Source organism: Myotis daubentonii, chromosome 4, assembly GCF_963259705.1.
Source record: "Myotis daubentonii chromosome 4, mMyoDau2.1, whole genome shotgun sequence".
Classification (NCBI taxonomy): Eukaryota; Metazoa; Chordata; class Mammalia; order Chiroptera; family Vespertilionidae; genus Myotis; species Myotis daubentonii.
Genome location: NC_081843.1, coordinates 106,907,786 through 106,930,500, shown reverse-complemented (window position 1 = coordinate 106,930,500; position 22,715 = coordinate 106,907,786). Strand labels below are relative to the sequence as shown.

The 22,715-nt window shown below is 45.9% G+C and overlaps 2 protein-coding genes across 7 annotated transcripts in view; both read left to right on the top strand.

Annotated features, from left to right (window-relative positions):
• The window catches only part of ZNF131 (zinc finger protein 131), a 28,331-nt gene extending 18,243 nt beyond the window's left edge, over positions 1-10,088 (top strand). For 4 of the 6 annotated variants that reach the window (XM_059694830.1, XM_059694831.1, XM_059694828.1 and 1 more), the window contains exons 5-7: positions 466-1,148; positions 7,518-7,648; positions 8,237-10,088. In XM_059694830.1, the coding sequence (XP_059550813.1) occupies positions 466-1,148; positions 7,518-7,648; positions 8,237-8,923 (1,501 nt within the window). In that variant the 3' untranslated portion in view covers positions 8,924-10,088. Of the gene's footprint in view, positions 1-465; positions 1,149-7,517; positions 7,649-8,236 lie in introns of those variants that run through there. The other 2 variants (XM_059694829.1, XM_059694832.1) reach the window with 2 other exon arrangements.
• A 7,203-nt stretch (positions 10,089-17,291) lies between these two features.
• NIM1K (NIM1 serine/threonine protein kinase) overlaps positions 17,292-22,715 on the top strand; it is a 31,165-nt gene continuing 25,741 nt past the window's right edge. The window contains exon 1 of the mRNA XM_059694825.1: positions 17,292-17,442. The gene's annotated coding sequence lies outside the window, so the exon portion shown is untranslated. The remainder of the gene's footprint in view (positions 17,443-22,715) is intronic.

Below are 22,715 nucleotides of genomic sequence, written 5' to 3'. Positions count from 1 at the left end.
TATTGATTTTTTTACAGAGAGGAAGGGAGAGGGATAGAGAGTTAGAAACATCAATGAGAGAGAAACATCGATCAGCTGCCTCCTGCACACCTCCAACTGGGGATGTGCCTGCAACCAAGGTACATGCCCTTGACCGGAATCGAACCTGGGACCTTTCAGTCCACAGGCCCACGCTCTGTCCACTGAGCCAAACCGGTTAGGGAAAGTCAGGCTTATTTTTAAGTCAGTTGGTAGGTGAATGTGGGTCTGTTCTGTTCCATTCATTTTCTGTGTCCTTTCACCAGTATCACTGGTCTTAACTTATTGCAGCTTTACAATAAGTCTTGGAATCAGGTAGGATACACTCTCCAATCTTCTTTCTGCCTCTTCATATACATTTTATTACCAGCTTTTCAGTTTTTTCAAAAAAAGCCTACTAGAATTTTGATCTTACGGATTTTTAAATTCATACATTATGTATTTCAGGAACAAAGAGAACGCTGCTCCACTAGAGGACAATAGCACAGGAAAAAGTGAGGCCAAGAAAAGGAAGATTGCAGAAACTTCTAATGTCATCACTGAGTCGTTGCCATCCGTGGAATCAGAACCAGTTGAAATTGAGGTGGAGATTGCTGAAGGCACGATCGAAGTGGAAGATGAAGGCATGGAGACGTTGGAGGACGTGGCTTCTGCCAAGCAGTCCATCAAGTACATTCAGAACACAGGGTCCTCCGACGACTCGGCGCTGGCACTGTTGGCAGACATTACCAGCAAGTACCGTCAAGGTGATAGGAAAGGGCAGCTTAACGAAGAAGGCTGTGCATCTGACCCCACAAGCAAACAGGTAGAAGGTATTGAAATTGTGGAACTTCAGCTGTCACATGTGAAGGACTTGTTCCATTGTGAGAAATGTAACCGTTCATTTAAATTGTTTTACCATTTTAAGGAACACATGAAATCACACTCCACTGAGAGTTTCAAGTGTGAAATATGCAATAAAAGGTATCTTCGGGAGAGCGCGTGGAAACAGCACCTCAGTTGTTACCACCTTGAGGAAGGTGGGGTCAGTAAGAAGCAAAGAACTGGGAAAAAAATTCACATATGTCAGTACTGTGAGAAACAGTTTGACCACTTTGGACATTTTAAAGAGCATCTTCGAAAACATACAGGTAATTAATTAGCACATACCTATGTTAAAAGTATATTTTCTTCAAATCACTTCAATTCTAAATGTCTGTCCTTTTTTATTGGTACCACAGAAACCATCTCTCATATTTTATAATATGCAGACTGTCTTTATAATAATAGTTGAAATATTGATGCTTTAAAAGCAAAACCGGTATCAACTTTGGAAGTGATCATCACTCTTGCACCTTGCCAATTTTTATATTTTTTAAAAAAATATGTAAAGTACAGTTTGTAATTATTTCCTACGGGTCATAAATTATGAAATTTTAATTATAGTGAAACTTCACTGTTACTATTTTTGCATTTCCTGTCTTATGTTAACACATTACATAGATGAATGCACTTATAAACAACCCTGGGTATGTTGGTGCCTTCATGTTCATCGGGTCATCTGTTTGGGCCTGCTAGATAGGTAGACAGTACAGGTCCATCTCCCTCCCACCTCTCCATGGGCAAATGTGTCAGGACTGATGGTCAAGCAGGGACATGAGAAGGATAAGGTCTTTATCTTTATCCCGTGGGCCAGGCGTGAGGGAGAGTCCCAGGGAGTCCACCTCCAACCCCTTTGCCTATTTTTTCCCTGTCGGATTCCCTATGCTTGTTCCCACTCCCCAAGTAGTCTTTTTTATATCTCCTGTGCCAGACACAGGAACTACCACCGATGACTTGCAACTTGGGGAGTCTCTACACCCACTGCAGCAAAGGTGTGGGGGACAGCAGTGCTGCAGTGTACTAAGTGCCAGACGTCTGGACACTTGTTTCCAAGTCCTCCTCCTCCGTGCTGTTAGACTGTTAGCACAGTGAATAGAGGGTTGCCATCTCACACTATTCAGAATCTTTCTCTCCGGTGCTGGAGTTTGGACAACTTTGGATGAAATTTTTTTATAGATCCTTCACTTTTCAGAGTTGCTCGCTACTTGAAACTGAGAAACCTGATAGATTCAACTAATTTTTTTATCCCTCACTATTTAGATTCTTGGTGTTAATACTCAGGAACTGAATAAATACAAATAGCACGGGAATCTCTTACTTCAGGCTCAGTATAGATTTAACCTGCGTTTCTTTCTCTTTTTAATTACAATTAACATTCAGTATTTTATATTAGTTTCAGGTATGCAGCATAGTGGTTAGACATTTACATAATTTCCAGAGTGACTCCCTCCCTAGTAAATAATAGAACCCACCCATAGCATACATAGTTAGTACAATATTATTGACTACTAGAGGCCTAATGCACGAAGTTCATGCAAGAGTAGGCCTTCGCAGCCCCGGCTGCCTCATGGCCCTGCCCCCCGCCCACTGGTCATTCCGGAAGGTCACTCTGGAAGGTTGTTCTGCTGTCCAATCTAATTAGCATATTAGCTCTTTATTATATAGGATGTACCTTATGCTGTGTTTTATATCCCTGTGACTATGTTGTAACTGCTAATGTGTACTTCTCAACCCCTTCACCTTTCTCACTCAGTCCCTCGTCCCCAATTATTAGCTTGTTTTCTAATTATTTCTGTTAGTTTATTTTTTGTTTTTTAGATTCCACGTATGAGTGAAATCATATGGTATTTGTCTTTCTCTGTCTGACTTATTTCATTTAGCATAATACCTTCTAGGTCCATCCATGTTGTTGCAAATGGTAAGATTTCATTCTTTTTTATGGCCAAGTAATGCTCCATTGTATATGTGTACCACAGCTTTTTTATCCAATTGTCCATTGATAAGCACTTAGGTTGCTTCCGTAGCTTGACTTGTAAATAATATTGGCTCCGTGTGTACTTGAAAAGAATGTATATTCTGCTTTGGGGTGAAATGCTTGAAAATACCAATTAAATCCATCTGGTCTAATGTGTCATTTAATGCTGCCGTTTCTTTGTTGATTTTTAGTCTGGAAGATCTGTCAATTGATGTCAGTGGGGTGTTGAAGTTCCCTAACTGTGACTGTTACTGTCGATCTCTCCCTTCATGTGCATCAAGATTTGCTTTAGATGTGTACGTGCTCCAATGTGGGTGCATACATGTTTACAGTGGCTGTACCATCTTGTTGTTTTGGGCCTTTTATCATGATGTAATCTCCTTTGTCTCTTTCTATAGCCTTTGTTTTAAAGTCTGTTTTGTCTGATATAAGTATTGCTACCCCACCCTTTTGTTTGTTTTCATTTTCTTGAAATATCTTTTTCTACTTTTTTTACTTTCAGTCTGTATGTGTTTTCGATCTGAAGTGGGTCTCTTGTGGACAGCATATACATGGGTCTTGTTTTCTTATCCATTCATCTTCCCTGTGTCTTTTGATTGGAGCATTTAATCTATTAACATTTAAAGTGGTTATCAATAGATATGTAGTTATTGCCATTTTATTATTCATATTTATGTTCTTAAAGAGGCCCCATTAACATTTTTGTAATACTGGTTTGGTGGTGATGAACTCCTTTAACTTTTTCTTGTCTGGAATAAAAGGCTTTATTTAAGGTACACTAATTTGGGTAACTAATAGGTATTTATGAAATCTTTTTGGGAAATGCTTTCTTATTTTCAAATATTATATGTATATACCTGTTGCATATTTGGAAACCCCTATAGCTATCAGTTTTTAAATAACATTCATCTATTTTAATGGTCTACTGATGAACATTTTTGTGGTAACTGCAGTTGTTTAGGGAAAGGATTAACATACCAGAAGCACATTAAATTAGCACGTAAACGTTACTTGGTAACTAGCATGTTTTGGGTAAGGGGTTTCCAGTGCCACAACAGGTAGTCACTCATGTAATTTCCCGATAGTGTGAAAGTAGAAGCAATTGTCTCTTTTGCTGAAAACATTACCTGTGACTTACCTGTTTGAAAGTAAGACAGCTCAGGCCATTTGGGAAGTTTTAAAATGTGCTTTCCAAGTCCTGCACTTTGTGTTTTTGGTAGAACAGTAGGATGTAGAGCTAAAAGACCTTGTTGGATGTCTTTGTCTTTTTTTTTTCACAATGATGTGCAGTAATTTATTGAACTTAAGTAGCTGTTACAGAGTATAGAACCAGATGCCCATTGGAGGAACAGTTAAAAGTTTGTGCGTAAAGGAAACTGAACTTTGTTGCTTTTTTAACCTCAATTGTTGCACTAATAATTAGTGGCAAGTTGTAGATGTGATCAGTGCGTTAGTGAATTCAAGAGGAGTGCAAGTAAACAGGTTTAAATTATGCTGATGTTCATAAAGAATGGATTGTTTTTTTCTCTTAAGTCAAGTGTAAAAATAAGGAAAACTATCCTTGTCCTGTTTTCTATCCTCAAAATATACATTGCACCCCCCTCCCAGTTTCATATTTTGCATGTTTTTATTAGTTTAGTGATTTGGTTTCTCATATAGTCTTAAAGTATGCACTGTACTCTACGACTTTGGCTACTCATCCTCTGAATTATTTCGTTTCTATTTGGAAAATAATAATGAAAATGCCAACCTGCTAGGTCATGGGAATAACAGTGCAGCAGACTGAGTGCTGGGAGGGGTGAGCCCAGAGTCTGGGATGCCTGCCTGGCTCTTTGTCTCTGACGGAAGGGACAAGGTGGCCTCGTAGAGGCGCGCCCTATGGTGACTCCCCGGGAACAGGAGTTAGCCAGGAGAGGAGCCTTCCAGGCTAACGAAATGAAGCCACACAGGCACAGAGCAAAGTGAGGAAGCAGCTTGCTCAGATCACTGCTAGTAGGTTATTATGGCTCGAGGATTGGGTCCAAGTGACGGGAAGCCAGGAGATGCAGCTGAACGGTTAGGACGGCTGACCACAGGGCATGCACGTGGGCGCCATGATAGTGTACCGGTGAGTGGGAAAGAGGAAGTGACGGGAGGTGAGGTGAGATCATGTAGGTATTTTCAGAAGTGCTGTAAATGAGTTCCTTTATCTTGGAAGGCCCGGTCAATTTAAAGACGTGTAAGCCAGAAAGAGGTCTGTTCAGGCTTATGTTTTAGAGAGAGGCCTGCCTGGATAGGTTGGATGGGTGAAACCTAGGTCCAATTCAGGAGCTTTTGGAGTAATTGGAACAAGAATGAGGGGCTGAATAAAGGCAGTAATGGTGGAAAAGGGCTGCGAGTATAGCGTGAAGTAGGCAGAATCCACAGGATTTGGTGCTGGGCTAGATGTGGGAGTAAAGGGGGGTGGCTCCGACCTTCTGCTTGGCTGTGTGATTGGAGGTCATACACTCGGGAAAGTGCAGAGCGTAAGCACTCGGACGTCAGCTCGGCACACCTGTGGGACACCAGTGTGAGAACCCAAAGAAGACCCCTAACCGTGTTCCAGCGATTGTCTCCTGGTTTCCCAGAGGTGGTGCTCAGGCACAGGAAGGACTGGGAGTCAGAGCTAGGCTCCTGCTCCAGTCCTGGCCTTTGTCACCGGGAGGCACTCGGCTGGTCACTATCTCTGGGCCTCTCCTTGTCTCTGTAAATAAGGGTAATGATGCCTACTTACAGGCTTGTGGCAAATAAGAGAAAACTACCAGGGCACTTTGAAGACTGTATACCACACAGCCAAAATACAATTAATCTGTTGCTATGTTTAGATTTTACTGGGCTTATTAGACTTGATTTTTTAAATACCAAAGCTCAGATGACCTGCTCTGTAAAGTGAACCTCTTTCCTACTTCAGTAGGTCTCTCCAGAAGTCACAACTGCCATCATTTTCTTACTTATCCTTCCAGATACATTTTTTGCATTTTCAGGTCACCATAGAGAGATGAACACACAGCTTTTAAGTTTTTAAGGGAACAGAGAGGAGCATGTAGTATGGTGCTATGCTCTTCAGTTTATCCTAAACGAGTTTAAATACATGAAGCGTTTGTCAGTCTGTTTCATTGTTTTCACTGTGGCTGCAGGGCGTTTCGGTGTATGTGTGTGGGGGGTGGTTTCCGCTACCACTCCTGGTGATGCATACTGGATTGTTTCTAGTATGTTGTTATAAACCATGCAGCACTAACTATACTTGTACACATACCTTTGTGTACATGTTTAAGTAATTTAATGTTTTAATTTCATTTACTGATTTTAGAGAGAGAAAGGGGGAGGGGGAGAGAGAGAGAAACATTGATTTGTTATTCCACTTACTTATGCATTCCTTGGTTGACTTGCATGTGCCCTGACCGGGAATCAAACCCACAACGCTGGCGTAGCAGGATGATGCTCTAACCATCTGAGCTTCTCAAGTAATGTACTTTTTCAGAGCTGAGTTCTGGATCCCACAACTTCACTCTCCTCTTAGACTGTTCCATCTGTCACTCCTCTCCTCCCCCCCCACCACCACCCCCACCCCCACCCCCACCCCCGCCTCTCCTTTTCCAAATAGGTAATGACTCTTCCCGCTCATTGGCTTGTCCCCTCTAGCCACTTCTCTTCTCTCCCAAACCCTCTCAAAAGTTTCTGCACTGACTTTTCACTGACCTACCTCACTTGGTGCCTCTTCCCGCTGCATCTGCCTTCCCATCGCACCACACACTCACGCCATTCTTGCTGGAGCACTGCTGTCCCCTCCTTTTCCTCCCTACGTCTCTGTTCACTGTGGTGCTGATGACTACCCTCATCTTCTGAACTTCCTTAAATTCCCTCAGTGTTCTTTTCTTCTGCTTCTGCTTGCTCTGTTTGCATTTCCTTTGCGGCCTCATCAACCTGCAGTCTTAACTTAGTATTTCATTGGGTTCTGTCCTGGATTCTGTTACGACGTAACAGGCTGAGAGCTTCATCAACATCAGAGTTTTTATCACCACTTAATGTCACTGCTAATCTGTGTACCGCTCCACCTCTATTTGGCTCCAGATTTGACTATACAACTCTGCACCTCAAACTCAACAGACACAAAACTGAACTTACAGTTTCTCCCAGCACAGCCCACTCCAGACCTATGTGCACTTCTGTGTCTTTATCCTGGTTGGTGGTCTAAGCCAGATACCTCCCTCTTTACTGCTCACCCACCGTGCTCTGCCTAGAATAAACTTTCTTTTTCCTTCTCTCCATTCCAGGCAGAATTGATCCCTCTCCTCTCTGCTTCTGCGTACATTTCCCATGGCCCCCTTGTCTGTAAAAGGCCTTCTATGGTGCAGCATGTGTTCGTTTCCAGGTCTTTCACCTTCGTGAAGCTTTTAAAAACAAGGACTATTTCTCTGTCCTCATCACACAACCAGCGCATGGTCTGGCACACACAGTAAATGCTCATAAAATGCCTGTGGAATGGACAGTAACGCATTTCCCCAAAATAGAGATCAGTCTTAATTTTAAGGGAAGATAATTTTTAAGAAATTCGAGATTATGGAACAGAACTTAGACCCACATTTTCTATTTCGATTTTTTGATTTTTCTTAATTTGTCAGTATAACTTTTTCTATTCTAACAGGTGAAAAACCTTTTGAATGTCCAAATTGTCATGAACGATTTGCTAGAAATAGCACCCTCAAATGTCACCTGACTGCGTGCCAAACTGGAGTGGGGGCAAAAAAGGGAAGAAAGAAGCTTTACGAGTGTCAGGTACGTGCAGGTGTGTCCTGTCCTCAGCAGAGTCTGTGTTTGAAGTCAGTGACCATGGGGGTCCCGGTCTGGAGCCGAAGCCGAGAGCTGACAGTGTGGAAAGCAGTGAGAGTCAAGAACCTCATTGTCGTAATTCTATGAGGGGGTTACAGTAGTGTTTTCTGCTGAACCCTGGATGGCACCAAAGTCCATAAGCTCTGTTCTAACTAGCAAGTAATCTGAAACTGGAGTGGGCCGGGGAGAGCCGGACCATCATGGGTTTTTCACTGACTAATGTATATTTACGCCAAATAATGTAGTGCTCTAAATTTTGTTTTGGGAGAAATTATAATATTGTTACTTTGTATTCTTAGAATTTAAACAGTGAGGGCACAATTAAAATATTTCCCAAAATATATTTAATTTGGTAGCTACATCAGCTAAAAGAACAAATAAAAGAGTTATTAAATCCCTTGGAACATATATTACAAGTATCATATAACATTTTTAGAAAACTCTTTAACCCTTTCCTTACAGAGAATAAATGAATCCATATTTTCTTTAGTTTGAATATAAGTATTGTTAACGCCAGATGTTTGGTTATTTCAGGTCTGTAACAGTGTGTTTAACAGCTGGGACCAGTTCAAAGATCACTTGGTAATACACACTGGAGATAAGCCCAACCATTGTACTTTATGTGATTTGTGGTTTATGCAAGGAAATGAATTAAGAAGGCATCTCAGCGATACTCATAATATTACGGAGCGTCTGGTAACCGAAGAAGTTCTTTCCGTGGAAACACGAGTGCAGACGGAGCCTGTGACGTCCATGACTATCATAGAACAGGTGGGGAAGGTGCATGTGCTGCCGCTGCTGCAGGTCCAGGTGGACTCCGCACAGGTGACTGTGGAGCAGGTCCATCCAGATCTGCTCCAGGACGGCCAAGTGCATGACTCCCACGTGAGCGAGCTGCCGGAGCAGGTCCAGGTGAGCTATCTAGAAGTGGGTCGAATTCAGACTGAGGAGGGTACTGAAGTCCACGTGGAGGAGCTGCATGTGGAGCGGCTAAACCAGGTGCCCCTGGGAGTTCACACTGAGCTGCTCCAAGCGGACTTGGATCAAGTGGCCCCTGACATCACGAAGCAGGAGGAGAGGGAGCCCAGCCAGGACGACGAAGCTGAGGCGGCCACGGAAGACCAGGGAGGTGCTGAGGATTTAGAGAGCAAACCAACAGAGGATTGCCCAGCGGAAAGCCCAGGGACTGAGGACAGAATGCCGAGGCCAGTTTTAGAGTGAAAGAACGAATATATTTTTAATGTGTGTATTGGGCTTTTGAACTGATGTGGGGCGGCATGACTGTCCTTGAGCTGACAGACAAGCGGACCAAAGTTCAACTCTTCCTTCTTGTGCTGAACTGTTTCTTTGAAACAAGCTGATTTCCCTCCCACTTCATGCCCCAGAGGAGGGATGTTGCCCGTAGCAAATGGGAAGGTTTGAGAAGTATATTTCTGGAAACTTTAAACGGATTCTATTCTTCTATGTAGTTGGGTACGAACGTATCTGTTTTCATTGTGGTAAGGGTCCCCACCCCCCTCTCTTTCCCAGGTTGTGTTCTTCCTCGGAGTTTTTCCATATTGTAAAGTCAAACAAAACCATTAGAATACAGCGGGTATTCTAATGCATGCTAGAAAAAATGAATCCATAGGAAACAGGCCGCATGAAGAAGTGCATTGTTACTGTGCAGTTACGTCTTGGCTTCTGGCTTTCTTTAGTTTGACGCGTTCTTGTCTACCTGATAGTCACAGGTGTCATCTCTGCAACAGAAATGGTGGCAAAATGTCCAGAATGTAAAAAAAGATCTACACCCACGTGCCTTTCAAAACCACCTGAACTTCTCTAAAGCATCTCTGGTTCTTTCAAAGTTTGTGTTGTGAGGAGCGATGTAGATGATGCTCTGTAGTACTTTCTATTTTTGTTTATGGTGAAAGCTACCAGTTCTTTTTCACTTAAGTTAGGTTGAGAAATTTCATTTAATGGCAGCTGAAGGGCCATTTTCAATTGGAAAAATACATTTATGTCTGTGGTAACCTTTATTTTGAAGAAAAATTGCACTAGTATTTTACCACCAGATTTAAAAAAAAAAAAAAAAGGATGAGCATCATTTGAAAATTAATGTATTTAAAATAAAGTACAGAGAAAAACATGTATATAATATATCAGGCTTTGTTTTGAATGAATCTTTTCCCCGATCCTTAATGTAAAGATCTTGTGCTATAACTTTTAAAGCCATACAAATAAGAGTGCTAAACTGTGGACTTCAAAGTAGGTGTGTAAATATTTTTAATCAGTATTACTTGGAAAATAAAATATAACAACCACATAAACCAATATGCTATTTTCTTTACCTGTTAAATATTGGGAGATATTTACATTTTTAAAGTAAACTTTAAAATTAAGTGTTCATGGCTCTTTATTTTTTTAATTACCAGTGGAAGTTGGTTTATGGTCAGAGATGTTTTCTCATCTGTATTAGCATGACTTTATGTACCAATATTAACATGATTGACACATGAATTGAGATATAAAAGTCTCAATACACACCTCCATTCCTCAAAAACCAGTTTAAAGAGGTTGATATTTGCAGTTGGTGAACAGTGGGCACAAAATTCAGGTCTGTTCTGTTTGGCATATTTTTTTTCTCTTTGAAGTTAGGAAATACTGATGAAATGAATAAATTGAAATCACATTGAATTCTCAATTTGTCTTAGAATGTCCATGTTTCTGAGTTAGTTGTAGTTTTTAAAAAATCCCTGACACATAATGGTCTCAAGTACGCACATTCCTAGTGAATTTTGAATACTGAAAATAGCCCAGGCTGTGCCCTTAAGCCAAGGTATGAAGCAAGATTTATTTTTAAACACTTTCAAGAGTTCTGACCACAAGGTGGAGATCAGGGATAGAGGCCCAGCAAAGTGTTAAAATTATCATTTGAGTTTTCAGATTTGGCAAGGTCTTTTAGGGTGGGTTTGAGGGCAGGTACAGTTCATGTTACTTTTCCAAAAAGGTATAAAGGGTGTGTCACTGTTCTCCAGGTACCAGCAACTTTGATTGCAGGAGAGGAAAGCTGCCCTCTGTGATAACCTGATGTTGCCTTGCAGTGTGCAAAGCACTTTACACATGACACAGCTACTAAAGCTTCCCAGTACTGAACTGGGTATTTCGTTCCTCCCACTTGACTCCTGCTAAGGTTTTTGGCTGAGTCTGCAGTGTGCCAGCCAGGCAGGAGGGTGCCAGCCACCAGCCACCACAGGAGTCCCACCTGCACTGGAGACTTGATGGAGCCTCTTCCAGCTCCCATCCTCCACTCTTCCAACAGCAGTTCTTCGGTGCTCACGCCAAGTGGGTGTCCATCCATTCACGTCAGACACTACTGAGCAGAGACTCCCCAAGTTGTGATCACAAGACTGCCCCCACTTCAGACACCAAGAGAGCCGCACTTCTGCCTGGCCCACTACAAATGAAGGACTCAGATTCAGCCATTCACTAGAATGACTCAACTCAGGGAAACATGTATAATAATAGTTTTATTGTAAAGGCTAGGACCCAGGAACAGCCAAATGGAAGAAGTGCACGGGGCGGGGAGCAGTTAGGGGGAGGTGGGCAGCGCTTCCTGGCGCCTCACCCTCCTAGCAGGTGTTCACCAACCTGGAAGCTCCCTCGACCTTGTTCGCCAGAGACCTATCACCTGGACATGATGGGTTAAATCATTGTCCAGCGTTGATTGAGCCATCCTGCTCCTTGTCCTTTCCTGGGGATCTTAGGGTGAGGCTGATGGATCTAGCCCTCGAATGTGAGGGCAACCAAGGCCAAGAGTCCCCTTGTTAGCATAAACTCGGGTTTGGGCCAAAGGGGCTTGTTATGAATACAAATCAGGAAATTCCATGGGTTTTAGGAGCTCAGTGCCAGGAACCAGGGACCAAGACCAATTTTTTTTTTCTTTATTGGTTTCAGAGAGGAAGGAAGTGGGAGAGAGAATCATCAATGATGAGAGAGAATCATTGATTGCCTCCTGTACACCCCCTGCTGGGGATCAAGCCCGTAACCTGGGCTCGTGTCCTTGACTGAAATTGAACCCAGGACTCCAGTCGCAAGCTGATGCTCTGCCCACTGAGCAAACTCGGCTAGGGCCCAAATATTTTTTATTACACCACCCCTACCAAGTGAGATTCAAAGGAAAACTAAACTGAACTCTAATGTCAATGCATTTAAAACCTAGAAATCTGAATATGTATAAAGCCAGAAGGCTCTCATTATAGTCTGACTAGTTTAAGAAGGCTGCCATCCTTTTATTTTGAAGCAGGAATATTTTTATGGTGATGGCAATGCCCCCACCACATTCAATCTGAAAGTAAAGATTTCAGGATTAAAAGGGTCTGTGAAAGTCTAGAGCAGCGGTTCTCAACCTGTGGGTCGTGACCCCTTTGGGGGTCGAACCACCCTTTCACAGGGGTCGCCTAAGACCATCGGAAAACACATATATAATTACATACTGTTTTTGTGATTAATCACTATGCTTTATGTTCAATTTGTAACAATGAAATTGGGGGTCACCACAACATGAGGAACTGTATTAAAGGGTCGCGGCATTAGGAAGGTTGAGAACCACTGCTCTAGAGTCTAATTGTCCACTTTATACTTTAAGTCAACAGTAGAGACTGAGGCCTAAATGCAGACAAAAGTCTTTCTACCAGGAAATCAAGTGGATTTTAATGCATATCTTCAACTTAATAGTGTTGATTGTTCTAAACAAATGATCAGACGGTCATGGTGTTCGCATGGAAATGGTGTTTTATTTACTGTCACAGCAAAAAGTGCAAGACAATGCCTGCCCTTAAGTGTTGGGCTGATGCTGTTGGAGAAAATGTAAGAGCTTTGCCGTCATGAGGGTAACGCTGACCTCCGTGTTGTGACATCAGGAGACGGAAACGTCGGCAACATGTTTTTCCTGTGCCATGTGCCGCGCTGTGCTGCGGCGCTGACAAAACTTGTCACAAAGGATTCAGATGAGAAGCAGCAGGAATCAGAACTATCAAAACCTCACCAGCACCATTTAGTGGGATCCTTTATAACTGGTGGCCTGGAAGTACATGGCTTTCAGCGGTAACTGTGAGGCTGACATGGTTCATCATGAATGTATTCTGACTTTACAGGGTATCTGAAAACTGCCCTGTGCCCTATAAATGTGACTTCATTCGTTCTGTTGACATGCTAAGTAGGAAGGCAGCCTGTGAATTCCATGTGTTTTTCCTCCTGAACTTTCCTGTAACCTAATATAATACATGCTTCTTTAAACGAAGCAATGCCCACCCAGCTTGATATTTGTACCAAGATATAGCCTAGGAGTGAAGCCTTTCACTGTAACATAATAGCTTCATTTGTGAGTCACTTGTTATATGTCAAGCACATTACAGTTAATTGCCTCAATGGCCTCGTGAGGTAGATGTAAGTGGAGGAACCTGAGGAAAGGGGGAGGTGAGAAATGGCTAGGGAATAGTGGGACCAGTGTTGGAAACCAGGGAGCTAGCTCAGCAGACTCCTCTCCTCGTTGAAATGCAGTCTCGCCCCCACCCCCCCACCCCACCCCCGCCCCAGTGAGATCCGAGGCTAACACACCTGCCCTCCTTTTGGAATCCACATCAGCCCTCGATGGGGTCAGGGGTGGAGGGAAGGAAATGGAGCAGCCGGCTGCGTTCGGATCTCTCTCTCTTTGCCACCTCCTGCCCTGGGACTACCCCACCCCGGCGGTGGTTCTCCAGCTTCAGTGGCAGCAGGACGGCTCAGACCCCCACTGCGGGGCCCCACACCCAGACGTGCTCACTCACCTGGTCTGGGTCAGGGCCGGAGAAACTGCATTGCTCACAAGTTCCCAGGCAGTGCTGTCAGGCCTCGAACCACTTCGGAAGAAATGGACATAGGATCCCTCAGAACTTACAATAATCATAATCATCACTACCACTTATTTTTTAAAATATATTTTTATTGATTTCAGAGAAGGAGAGAGAGGGAGAGAGAGAAACATCAATGATGAGAGTCATTTTATTGGCTGCCTCCTGCACACCCCACACTGGGGATCGAGCCCACAACCTGGGCATGTGCCCTGACTGCGAATCGAACCGCGACCTCCTGGCTCACAGGTCGACACTCAACCCCTGAGCCATGCCAACCGGGCTCACTACCACTTATTAAGCCTATTAAGGGGGTTCTGGCCTTCTTTGAGCCTCACGACTTGGAGATTGTGACGAAAGGAGTGTGCTTTAACACATTTTCAGGAGGGGGTCCTCCTGCCAAACACCCAAAGCCCGTGGGCTCCAGGTTAAGAAAACCTGGTTTTTTATTTGCCAGAAACTCGATCTCATCAATTCTCACAACACCCAGATTAGAGATGAGGAAACTGAGGTCAAAAGATTCTTGAAACGAAAGGGTGTCACACAGCTGGCAAGTAGCAGAGCTAAGAGTCCAGGCGTAGCGTTGACACCGTCCATGTTTCTCAAAGCACAGAACAAGGGCCTCCTGCTTCAGCATCACCCGCGGGTGTTTCCATGTGTGCCTTCACCTTCTGTCCTGCCAACGCAGGGGAGCGGGGTTTGGTGGCTACGTTTCACTGAGCTCCCCAATAGCCATGAAACTACCTTCCCTATCTTATAGATCTGACAGTTTCATCAATTCTTTTTGAAAAAATAATCTTTTTCTGACATTAAAGTATTTTTCTGCCCTGACCGGTTTGGCTCAGTGGATAGAGCGTCGGCCTGCGGACTGGAAGGTCCCAGGTTCGATTCTGGCCAAGGGCATGTACCTTGGTTGCGGGCACGTCCCCAGTAGGAGGTGTGCAAGAGGCAGCTGATCGATGTTTCTCTCTCATCGATGTTTCTAACTCTCTATCCCTCTCTCTTCCTCTCTGTGAAAAATCAATAAAATATATTTTTTTAAAAAAAGTATTTTTCTGACATACACCCATTATTTAAAAAAATCTGAAAACACTGGAAGATATTAAGATCACTTAACCACCTGTGAATCTACCAGCTAATGAAAAACATTCTATTTTGCGACTTTTGCTTTCACTTTATATATGTGTATATATATATACATATATATGTATATGTGTGTATATATATATATATATATGAAGATATTTCCTCATACTATTGACAACAAAAAATTTGAACCTCTGGCCCTAGCCGACTTGGCTCAGTGGATAGAGCATCAGCCTGCGGACTGAGGGGCCCCATGTTTGATTCCGGCCAAGGGCACATGCCTGGGTTGCGGGCTCGATCCTCAGTAGGGGGCGTGCAGGAGGCAGCCGATCAATGATTCTCTCTCATCATTGATGTTTCCATTTCTCTTTCCTTCTCCCTTCCTCTCTGAAATCAATAAAGAAATATATTTTTTTAAAAAATGTAACCTCTGTATTCTATTACAATGTAATCAGCCTATTGCTGAAGGCCCTTTCTGGGAGAAAAACACTTTTTCCAACTGTAGGGAGTTGGATGGGAAGTCAGTCCTCCATGGCGGTGGGGCCCAGGACCCCCAAGGAAGAGGTTATGATGTGAAAAGTAGCAGGTCCTAGCAGTATGGCTCTGAGAGGAAATGGGGGCGGGGGGGGCAGAGGGGCTCCTGGAATCGAGTCAGGCCAGTGGACTTTAGAAGTTGCCTCTGATGCTTATTTAAGTTTTCCTTTTCTCTGATAGTCTCTGGAAACCTTTGAGCCCCTAGAACAGTGACGGCGAACCTATGACATTTTTTTGGTTGATTTTTTTTTTGTTAAATGGCATTTAAATATATAAAATAAATATCAAAAATATAAGTCTTTGTTTTACCATGGTTGCAAATATCAAAAAATTTCTATATGTGACACGGCACCAGAGTTAAGTTAGGGTTTTTCAAAATGCTGACACGCCGAGCTCAAAAGGTTCGCCATCACTGCCCTAGAATCTCTAGCATCAGGTGTCCGTGGGACGAAGGGAGGGCCTCCGTCAGGTTGGGTGTTTGAGGTTCTCGATTTCTAGGCCATTTCCTGACATCCTATCCTGTGTGTCATCACAATCTAGAATTCATCGGCTATTTCATATCATATTGTTTGAGAATGCAGTTTCATCCTATATTGGGTTGCTTTAGGGGAGAAAACAGGCGGATGGCATGCACTGTTTTAATGATTCCTCTTTTTGTAAAACTCCTATTGTCTTTTGAGGAGAGGGCCTCCCTTTGAAGACTAACCTTTCTCAGAGAATCTTACCCCACCAGAGTGGACAGCCACTCGCACACGCCAAGGAAGAATCATTCCAAGTTCTCTTGGTTTCTTGCCACTCCCAAGGGCCAGGCCCTGGAGCTGTCCAGGGTTTTGTTTCTTGCCCTTCCTGTTCCTGGCCCCTTTCATCATCATACCAAGAGGCAGCAGCGGGTAGGAAAGACGGGGAAAACGGACTTTGGAGTTGGACTGCTATGTGACCTTGAGCAAGTCGAATAACCTTTCTGGGCCTGTTTCCTCATCTGTCACCTTGGGAATGGAAATAAGAGAGTAGCTAAGTACCGGGTTAGGCGACTTTGAGGATTTAATCATCTTTGTGAAAGTACTTATAACAGTGCCTGGCCAAGAGAGAGAGAGAGAGAGAGAGAGAGAGAGAGAGAGAGAGAGAGAGAGAGAGAGAGAGAGAGAGAGAGAGAGAGAGAGAGAAAGAACCTTTGGGTTCCCACATTTCTACCATAAAAGGACTTTGAAGTTCGGTTATTTTCTCCTCCGCACTTTTGCTTCTGTAAAGATTACCCTGGCATCATGAATGCAGGGTCCCGGAGGAGGAGGTGGGAAGAGCGCTCACTGCGCTGTGAGGGAGGGTGCCTCGTCTTGGCTCTGCCCTTACGCAGTGTGACCTTCGCTAAGTTAACTGACTTCTCTGGCCTCAGTGTCGTCCTCTGCAAAATAAAGGACTGGAACGTCAGTGAATAACTCCGTGCCTTAGTATTCTATGAATGGCATTCCCGCTCTGCACGCAGGTCAGTGAGCTGGCTTCCTCGTATGCAAACTGGAAAAGTATGAATGGCACGTCCATTCAGCACCCGAGGGTGGCCGCTGGGAGAGCAGGGGCGGTCGGGATCCCCTGCCTCGGGGACACGGAGGCACCCCAATGTCCGCGAGGGTCCGCACCCCTTCCTTCAGAGTCTGGGCGCTGCCAGACTCCCCCCCCCCCCGCCCGAAGGCGCTGGCTCAGCGTTGCTGGGAACCCCCTTCTGTCGGGACAGTTCCTGGGGGGCGGCTCCGGAGGACACGGGAACCTTGGATCCAAAGGCCGAGCCGCTCGGTGCAGGCGAGAGCTAATGGGAGCCGCGTCCACCCCTTTCGGCCGGGCCGTGTGGCCGCTTCCCATCTCGGTTGGGGTGCGGGGGGGGGGGCGTCCTCACCCGGCAGGGCCACCCCCTTCCTCCGGTGCACGCGATGGGTGTCCCTGGCCGCGCGCCCCTCCCACTCGCCCTCCCTCCTGGCTGCCATGGAAACCCGCCTCCTGGGTCTGGGCCGGAGCCTCGGGCGAGAGCGGCCCGAGCCCCCTCCCCCGGGCCAGCCCCCCGCTCCCCATTGGTCCTCGGGGAACCGCTGCGGGGCGCCTGGGTCCCTGCGGCCAAGCCCTGGCCCGGCGGAGAGCGGGGTTCGCCGCCGCCGCTGTCGCTCCAGTCGCCGCCCCTGGCAGCGGGGGAGCCCGGGTGCCCCCAGCGCAGTGACACCCCCGCCCCGCCCGCCGCGCAGCCCGCAGCCCCGCGGAGCCGGGAAGGTAAGGCAGGGCCGCGGGGCGCGCAGCCAGCACCCCCACCCCGCGCTGCCCCGCCGGCTGCAGACCTGGGGCTCGGAGGGTCTCCCGTCCTCGCCGTGACCCAGGGGCCCCGGGAGACGCACTCGTGGCGCGAGGAGGGCCGCGTCGGGGTCGGGGTCGGGAGAAGGCGAGGGGCTCCTGGGGCGCCCCTCCCAGGCCCTGGGGGGAGAGGGCGTTAGGCGGGTGGCGGCGTGTGCTTGCGCGCGGGGCCCGAGCCTGCGTGGGGCCCACGGGGATGTGCGCGCGTGGCCCCGCGTCCCCGTCTGCGCGGCGCCCGCGTCTGAGTCGCGCCGCACGTGAACTTGGGGGCCGCTGCGCCGGGGCCGGAGCACCTGGCGCGCGCACCCGCGTCTGCAGCTTTGTCGCGGGGGCTGGAGGCTGTGAGGCCCGGGCTGGCGGCGAGGACGGCGACTCAGGGGGGTGGGGGGACCTGCCACCGCGCCGCACCCCGCGACGCCCCCTGAAGACAGGCAGCAAAGTGAGCAAGCGCCCGGTCTCCTCCGCGCGGGTGTCTTTGCAGGAATAGTAGGAGCTCCGACTCGGCGCCAGGACAGGCAAGGGCAGAGATCCCAGCAGGGGCTTTAAGATGCCATTTCCGATCCGCTTCGTGTGCCCGGCGCGGCATCTGGGCAGGTGGAGCGGTCAAGGCCGCCGAGGACATTGCCGGAGCCTCACCGGGCAGCGGAGATTCCGCTCCCTGCGCCGTTCCTTCCCGGTCCCGCTCCCCTCCGCCTCCCTCCCCGCCCCCCTCCCTCCGCCTCCAGCTCCGCGCCCCACGGCGTCCTCCCGAGTTCAGGAGACAAGAGGACTCTGTTCGCCTCGCCCTGCCCAGCCCTCTTCCTCGGGCCCCGTCAAAGTCGGAGCGAAGGAACCGCGTTCTCGGCTCTTCCCCGTGCAGCTCAGACAAGTTTGGAAATTAAACAAATCGCCTCTGCACTCGAGGCCGCGGGACTCCAAAAGGGAAACAAACAAAACCAGACCGAAAAGCCTATCCGCAGCCAAGCCAAGATTTCAAAGGGGCATCTGAAACGAGCGTGTGTTTATGGCGATACGGTGTTTTCTGGGGGTGGGTGGGGGTGGGGGTTGTTTTTTGCTAAAAAAATATGTATCCCTCAGGCTTGCATCATCAGTATTCAACATGATTCACAGAAGCGCTTCAAAAGATGGTTTCTGTTAGTGTTGCAAAAGCACTTCTGATTTTTTGGTTGCCACGGTAACTGAAGAAGTCGCCCTGCACGGTGGCGACGCCGCCGCCTGGCTGGATTCCGGAACTGTTCTTGAAGAGATCGCCTCTTGCCCCCTTACGTTACCATGGTAACAATAACTGAGCTTACAAGATACTTGCATCTTTTCCTTAAAGTGCTAAAAGCCCACGGCGTGTTGTTGTTCTAAATTTTATTTTTTTCAGAGTTTGCAACGTGTAAGACAGATCTTCCCTCTCAGACAGCTGAAAATAAACACGGCCCCCCAGCCAGCCAGTCCTGGGCCAGCTCTCTGCCCACTGCCTGCACTAACCTCACTGCAGCCCAGAAGGGAGAAGGCAGTGCTTGATGGGAAAGGAATCCTGGCCTGCCCTCACATCTCCCTCCCATTTAGCATTCAGCTGGGAATCCCAATTAGCCTTCTGATTAGGAGATGGGGCCTGTGGGTGGGGGGTCCCCGAGAGAGGCTCCTGGGGAAAAGCTACTCCAACTCTCTATGGACTAGTGTTTCCTGTGCTGTTGAGTTTGCCCAGTAAAGCCCTCGGCGTATTTTTGGCTTGACCGCTGTTCGGTGGTAAGCCTGGAAAAACCTCCAGAGAGGCCTTCCTCTGTGTTCGGAAGAAATGTGGATTGCATATTTAGTTCGCGGTATGTGCTTTTTTCCTAATAACTAACCTACATTTAAAATAAAGGCAGGTTTGTGTAAAATCTAACTTTCCCAGATAGGCCTTAGAGCCCTCAGTGCTCTTGGTTTAACCATAGATTTTCCGTTAAAATGGATTAACTGGGGGGTAAAAGAGGGGGGAAGTATAGCTACCATTCAAATACTTTAATTAGCAAATGTTGTGCCATTAAAGAACCATCATTCTTTACACAGCCGTAATTCCTGAGCAATGAATCCTATAAATCAATTTTATACATTGGTAACATATGATCGGAAAATTTGAATACCCCTAGACTTACAGTTTTAAAAGAAGAAAAGCTTTTGTCTTAGTAGGTTAAGATATTCAGCCAAATACATAGTTCCATTTTGAGAAACTCAAGAATTAAAATATTGTGAAATCCAACTTTATTCTTTGAATCTCATTATAATATTTCTCCAGGGAGTCAGGAGCCTTAAGTCATTGGCTGATTTTCCTTCAGTTGTTGAAAGGACAAACTTCATAAAATTACTCTCATTGTGGGCTTGATCCCCAGTAGCGATGTGCAGGAGGCAGCCAATCAATGATTCTCTCATCATTGATGTTTCTGTCCCTCCCTCTCCCTTCCTCTCCAAAATCAATTAAAAAAATTACTCTCATTCTATTGTTGTCATTTCTTATTGTCCTTCTAGCAAAAGTTCTCTAGAATTGAAGTTATAAATATTAAGAGAAGGAAATATTCAAATTGCTTATGAAGACAATAGTCTAGAATTTGATTAAGCAGGCCACAGCTCTTAAATTATTTTCTCTCAAGAACTTCAAAGATAGCTCAGCCATTATTTTAAGCATCCCAAGGAATATTAACCAATTTTACAGATGGATGAGTTTCGGTCAAAAGACTCAAGTCATTTTGGCTAACCACTTGGAAAATTAAAAGGCAAAAATACATGCACGTCAGCCAAGACTTAGAGAGCGTGGAGACGGGAAGAGAGACAGGGTGGGGATGGCAGGAAGAATTTATGATCACAGAGAAAAATAAAGGGGAAAAGCGTCCTGAGTGAGAGGAAACTCACAGATTAAGGGAAAGGGAGTGAAACAGAAAAAGTCCCGTGTAAAGAGAGTTGCACAGAAAAGAGAAAGAAGGAAAGAGAAAAGGAAGAGAAGAAGGAAGAAAAAAGAAAGAAACCCAAGTTGGAGAACAGAAAGCTAAAAAGGACTCTGCTCTTAATCTTCCTTGAAGAACACAGAAATAGACACTTTTCCAGAAAGCCTCCATCCCCCATTCAGCCACGTCCTCTGACGCCGGGCGTGCCCGGGGACTTGAGTGGCAGATGGAAGTGCACGGCTCACTGCTCCCATGGCAGTGGAGTGGGTCGGATAGCGTCTTTGCCAAACCAGCTGCTCCCTAGACCTCCCTCTTTCCAAGCCTTATGCCACCAAGAAAGCTTTCTACGTCTCTCTTTGTCGGGACCGTTTAGTTGGGATAATTTATAGACACACTTGATTATGTAATTGCATTTTTTTTTTTTGCTTTAAATGGAAAGTTTTTACTTTTAAAAAGTTGCTTAGTTGTTGAAATAATGCATTCATCTAATTTTATGAAGTAGAGCACATTAAAACAACAGTTCCCTCCTTGGATACAATCACTCTCTGTTCTTACCTGCTGGACAACTTACCCCCCTATTTCCAAATAATTTGCTTAGATGGCTGGTCCCTGATTCGATTTTAGACAGAAGCTATCGACTTTCCCTTATTATAGGGGAGGACATAGCTCTCTTATTCCACTCCTTCCAACTTTTCTCCCTTTAGTTTTGCAATGTGGTCTGTGGGAAGAAACCAGGCAGAGCACCATTAGCACAGCCCTTTATTTGAAGACGCCAGGCATCGGAAAGCTAGCAGGAGCATCTCATTTTAGCCAGAGCAGCCAACATTCAGCGAGTTTCAGCAACAGTTGGTCAAGCGTGGCTCTTGGAAGAGGGAGGACCTGTTCTTGCAGATTAGCAGCTGTTGTTTGGGTGGTTTGGATTTTAGACAGGAGAAAGGAAACAGAGTTGGGGGTTGAGTGTTGAGTTGAGTGTTGAGTTAGGATGAGAGGAAAACAAGGGCCCTCCAGAGGGGAGCTTCAGTTCCCCAGGCTGGTCAGTTCTGTGCTAGTCCTGGCATGGCTTTCTGAGACTTCCCTTCCCTTCTGCACTGAGTCCCTGCTTGGCCTGTGCTCTGCTTTTCCTTTCTTGGTTTAAGCCTTCATTTTATGGAGCCTCCACTTCAGTCAGGGGTGGCACCCTCGCATCGCTTAGGGTGGGAGTGAGGCAGAAAGTAGGGGAAATGAAGTCTTTTCCGTCCTCCTTTCTAGCAGCATTGTCCAGTGGGATTGCCTGTGGCAGGCACAGCTCTGGCTCACGGGGCGGGCGGGTGTCAAAGCAGCTGCCTGTGTGTGTGGGAAGCGCAGGCTCTGAGGTCAGACGGGCTAGACTAGCCATCAACATGCTTTGCCCTACTGTACGACATTGGACAAGTTACCACGTCCTTTCTGAATTCAGTTTCTTCATCGCAGGCACCTTTCAGGACTGTTGTAAGGATTAAAGAAAACCTGTCTAAAGTAATTGGAACAAAATAAGGATAGCTATTCTTAGTTAAGAATGCTTTTGGCTGCACATAATCAAAGAACCTTTCTACTCAGATAAAAGAAGGGCATTTTCTTGGAGAGGAGGAAGTCTAGACAGGTGTATTAGTCAGTTCACTCTGCTATAACAAAATACCAGAGACCAGGAGGTGGAAACAACAGAAATTTATTCTCTCACAGTTCCGGAGGCTGGACGTCTGAGATCAGGGTGCCTGCATGGTTGGTTCTGAGGACTGCTCTCTTTCTGGCTTGCTGATGGCCACCTTTTTGCCTTGTCCTCATATTGTAGAGAGAGAGAGAGAAGGAGAGAAGAGAGGGGGAAGCCCCCTAGCTCTCTGGTTCCTTCTTATAAGGGCACTAATGCCATCATGAGGGCCCCACCTTCATGATCCAAGCTAATCTAAACCTAATTAACCCCTAAGGCCCCATTTCCAAATTCCACTTTGGGGGTTCAAGCCCTCAACATATGAATTTGGGGGAACACAATTCATACATAGTAATAGGCCAGTGATTTTCAACCGGTGTGCCACAAGAATGTTTAAAACATGCAATACCTGCCAGTTTAGTCAGGGTCACTGACCTCTTTTCCCTTATTGTCAAATACAATAATGACAGCAGCCAACACAACAGTAGCCGTCCGGTGTGAATGAATCAAAATTATATCTATTTTTTTGGTCAGATCAGCAAAAATATATTTTGTGGTATGCCACAGAATTGTAGTGATCAGTTTATGTGTGCCATGAGGTGAAAAGGGCTGGAAATCCCTGT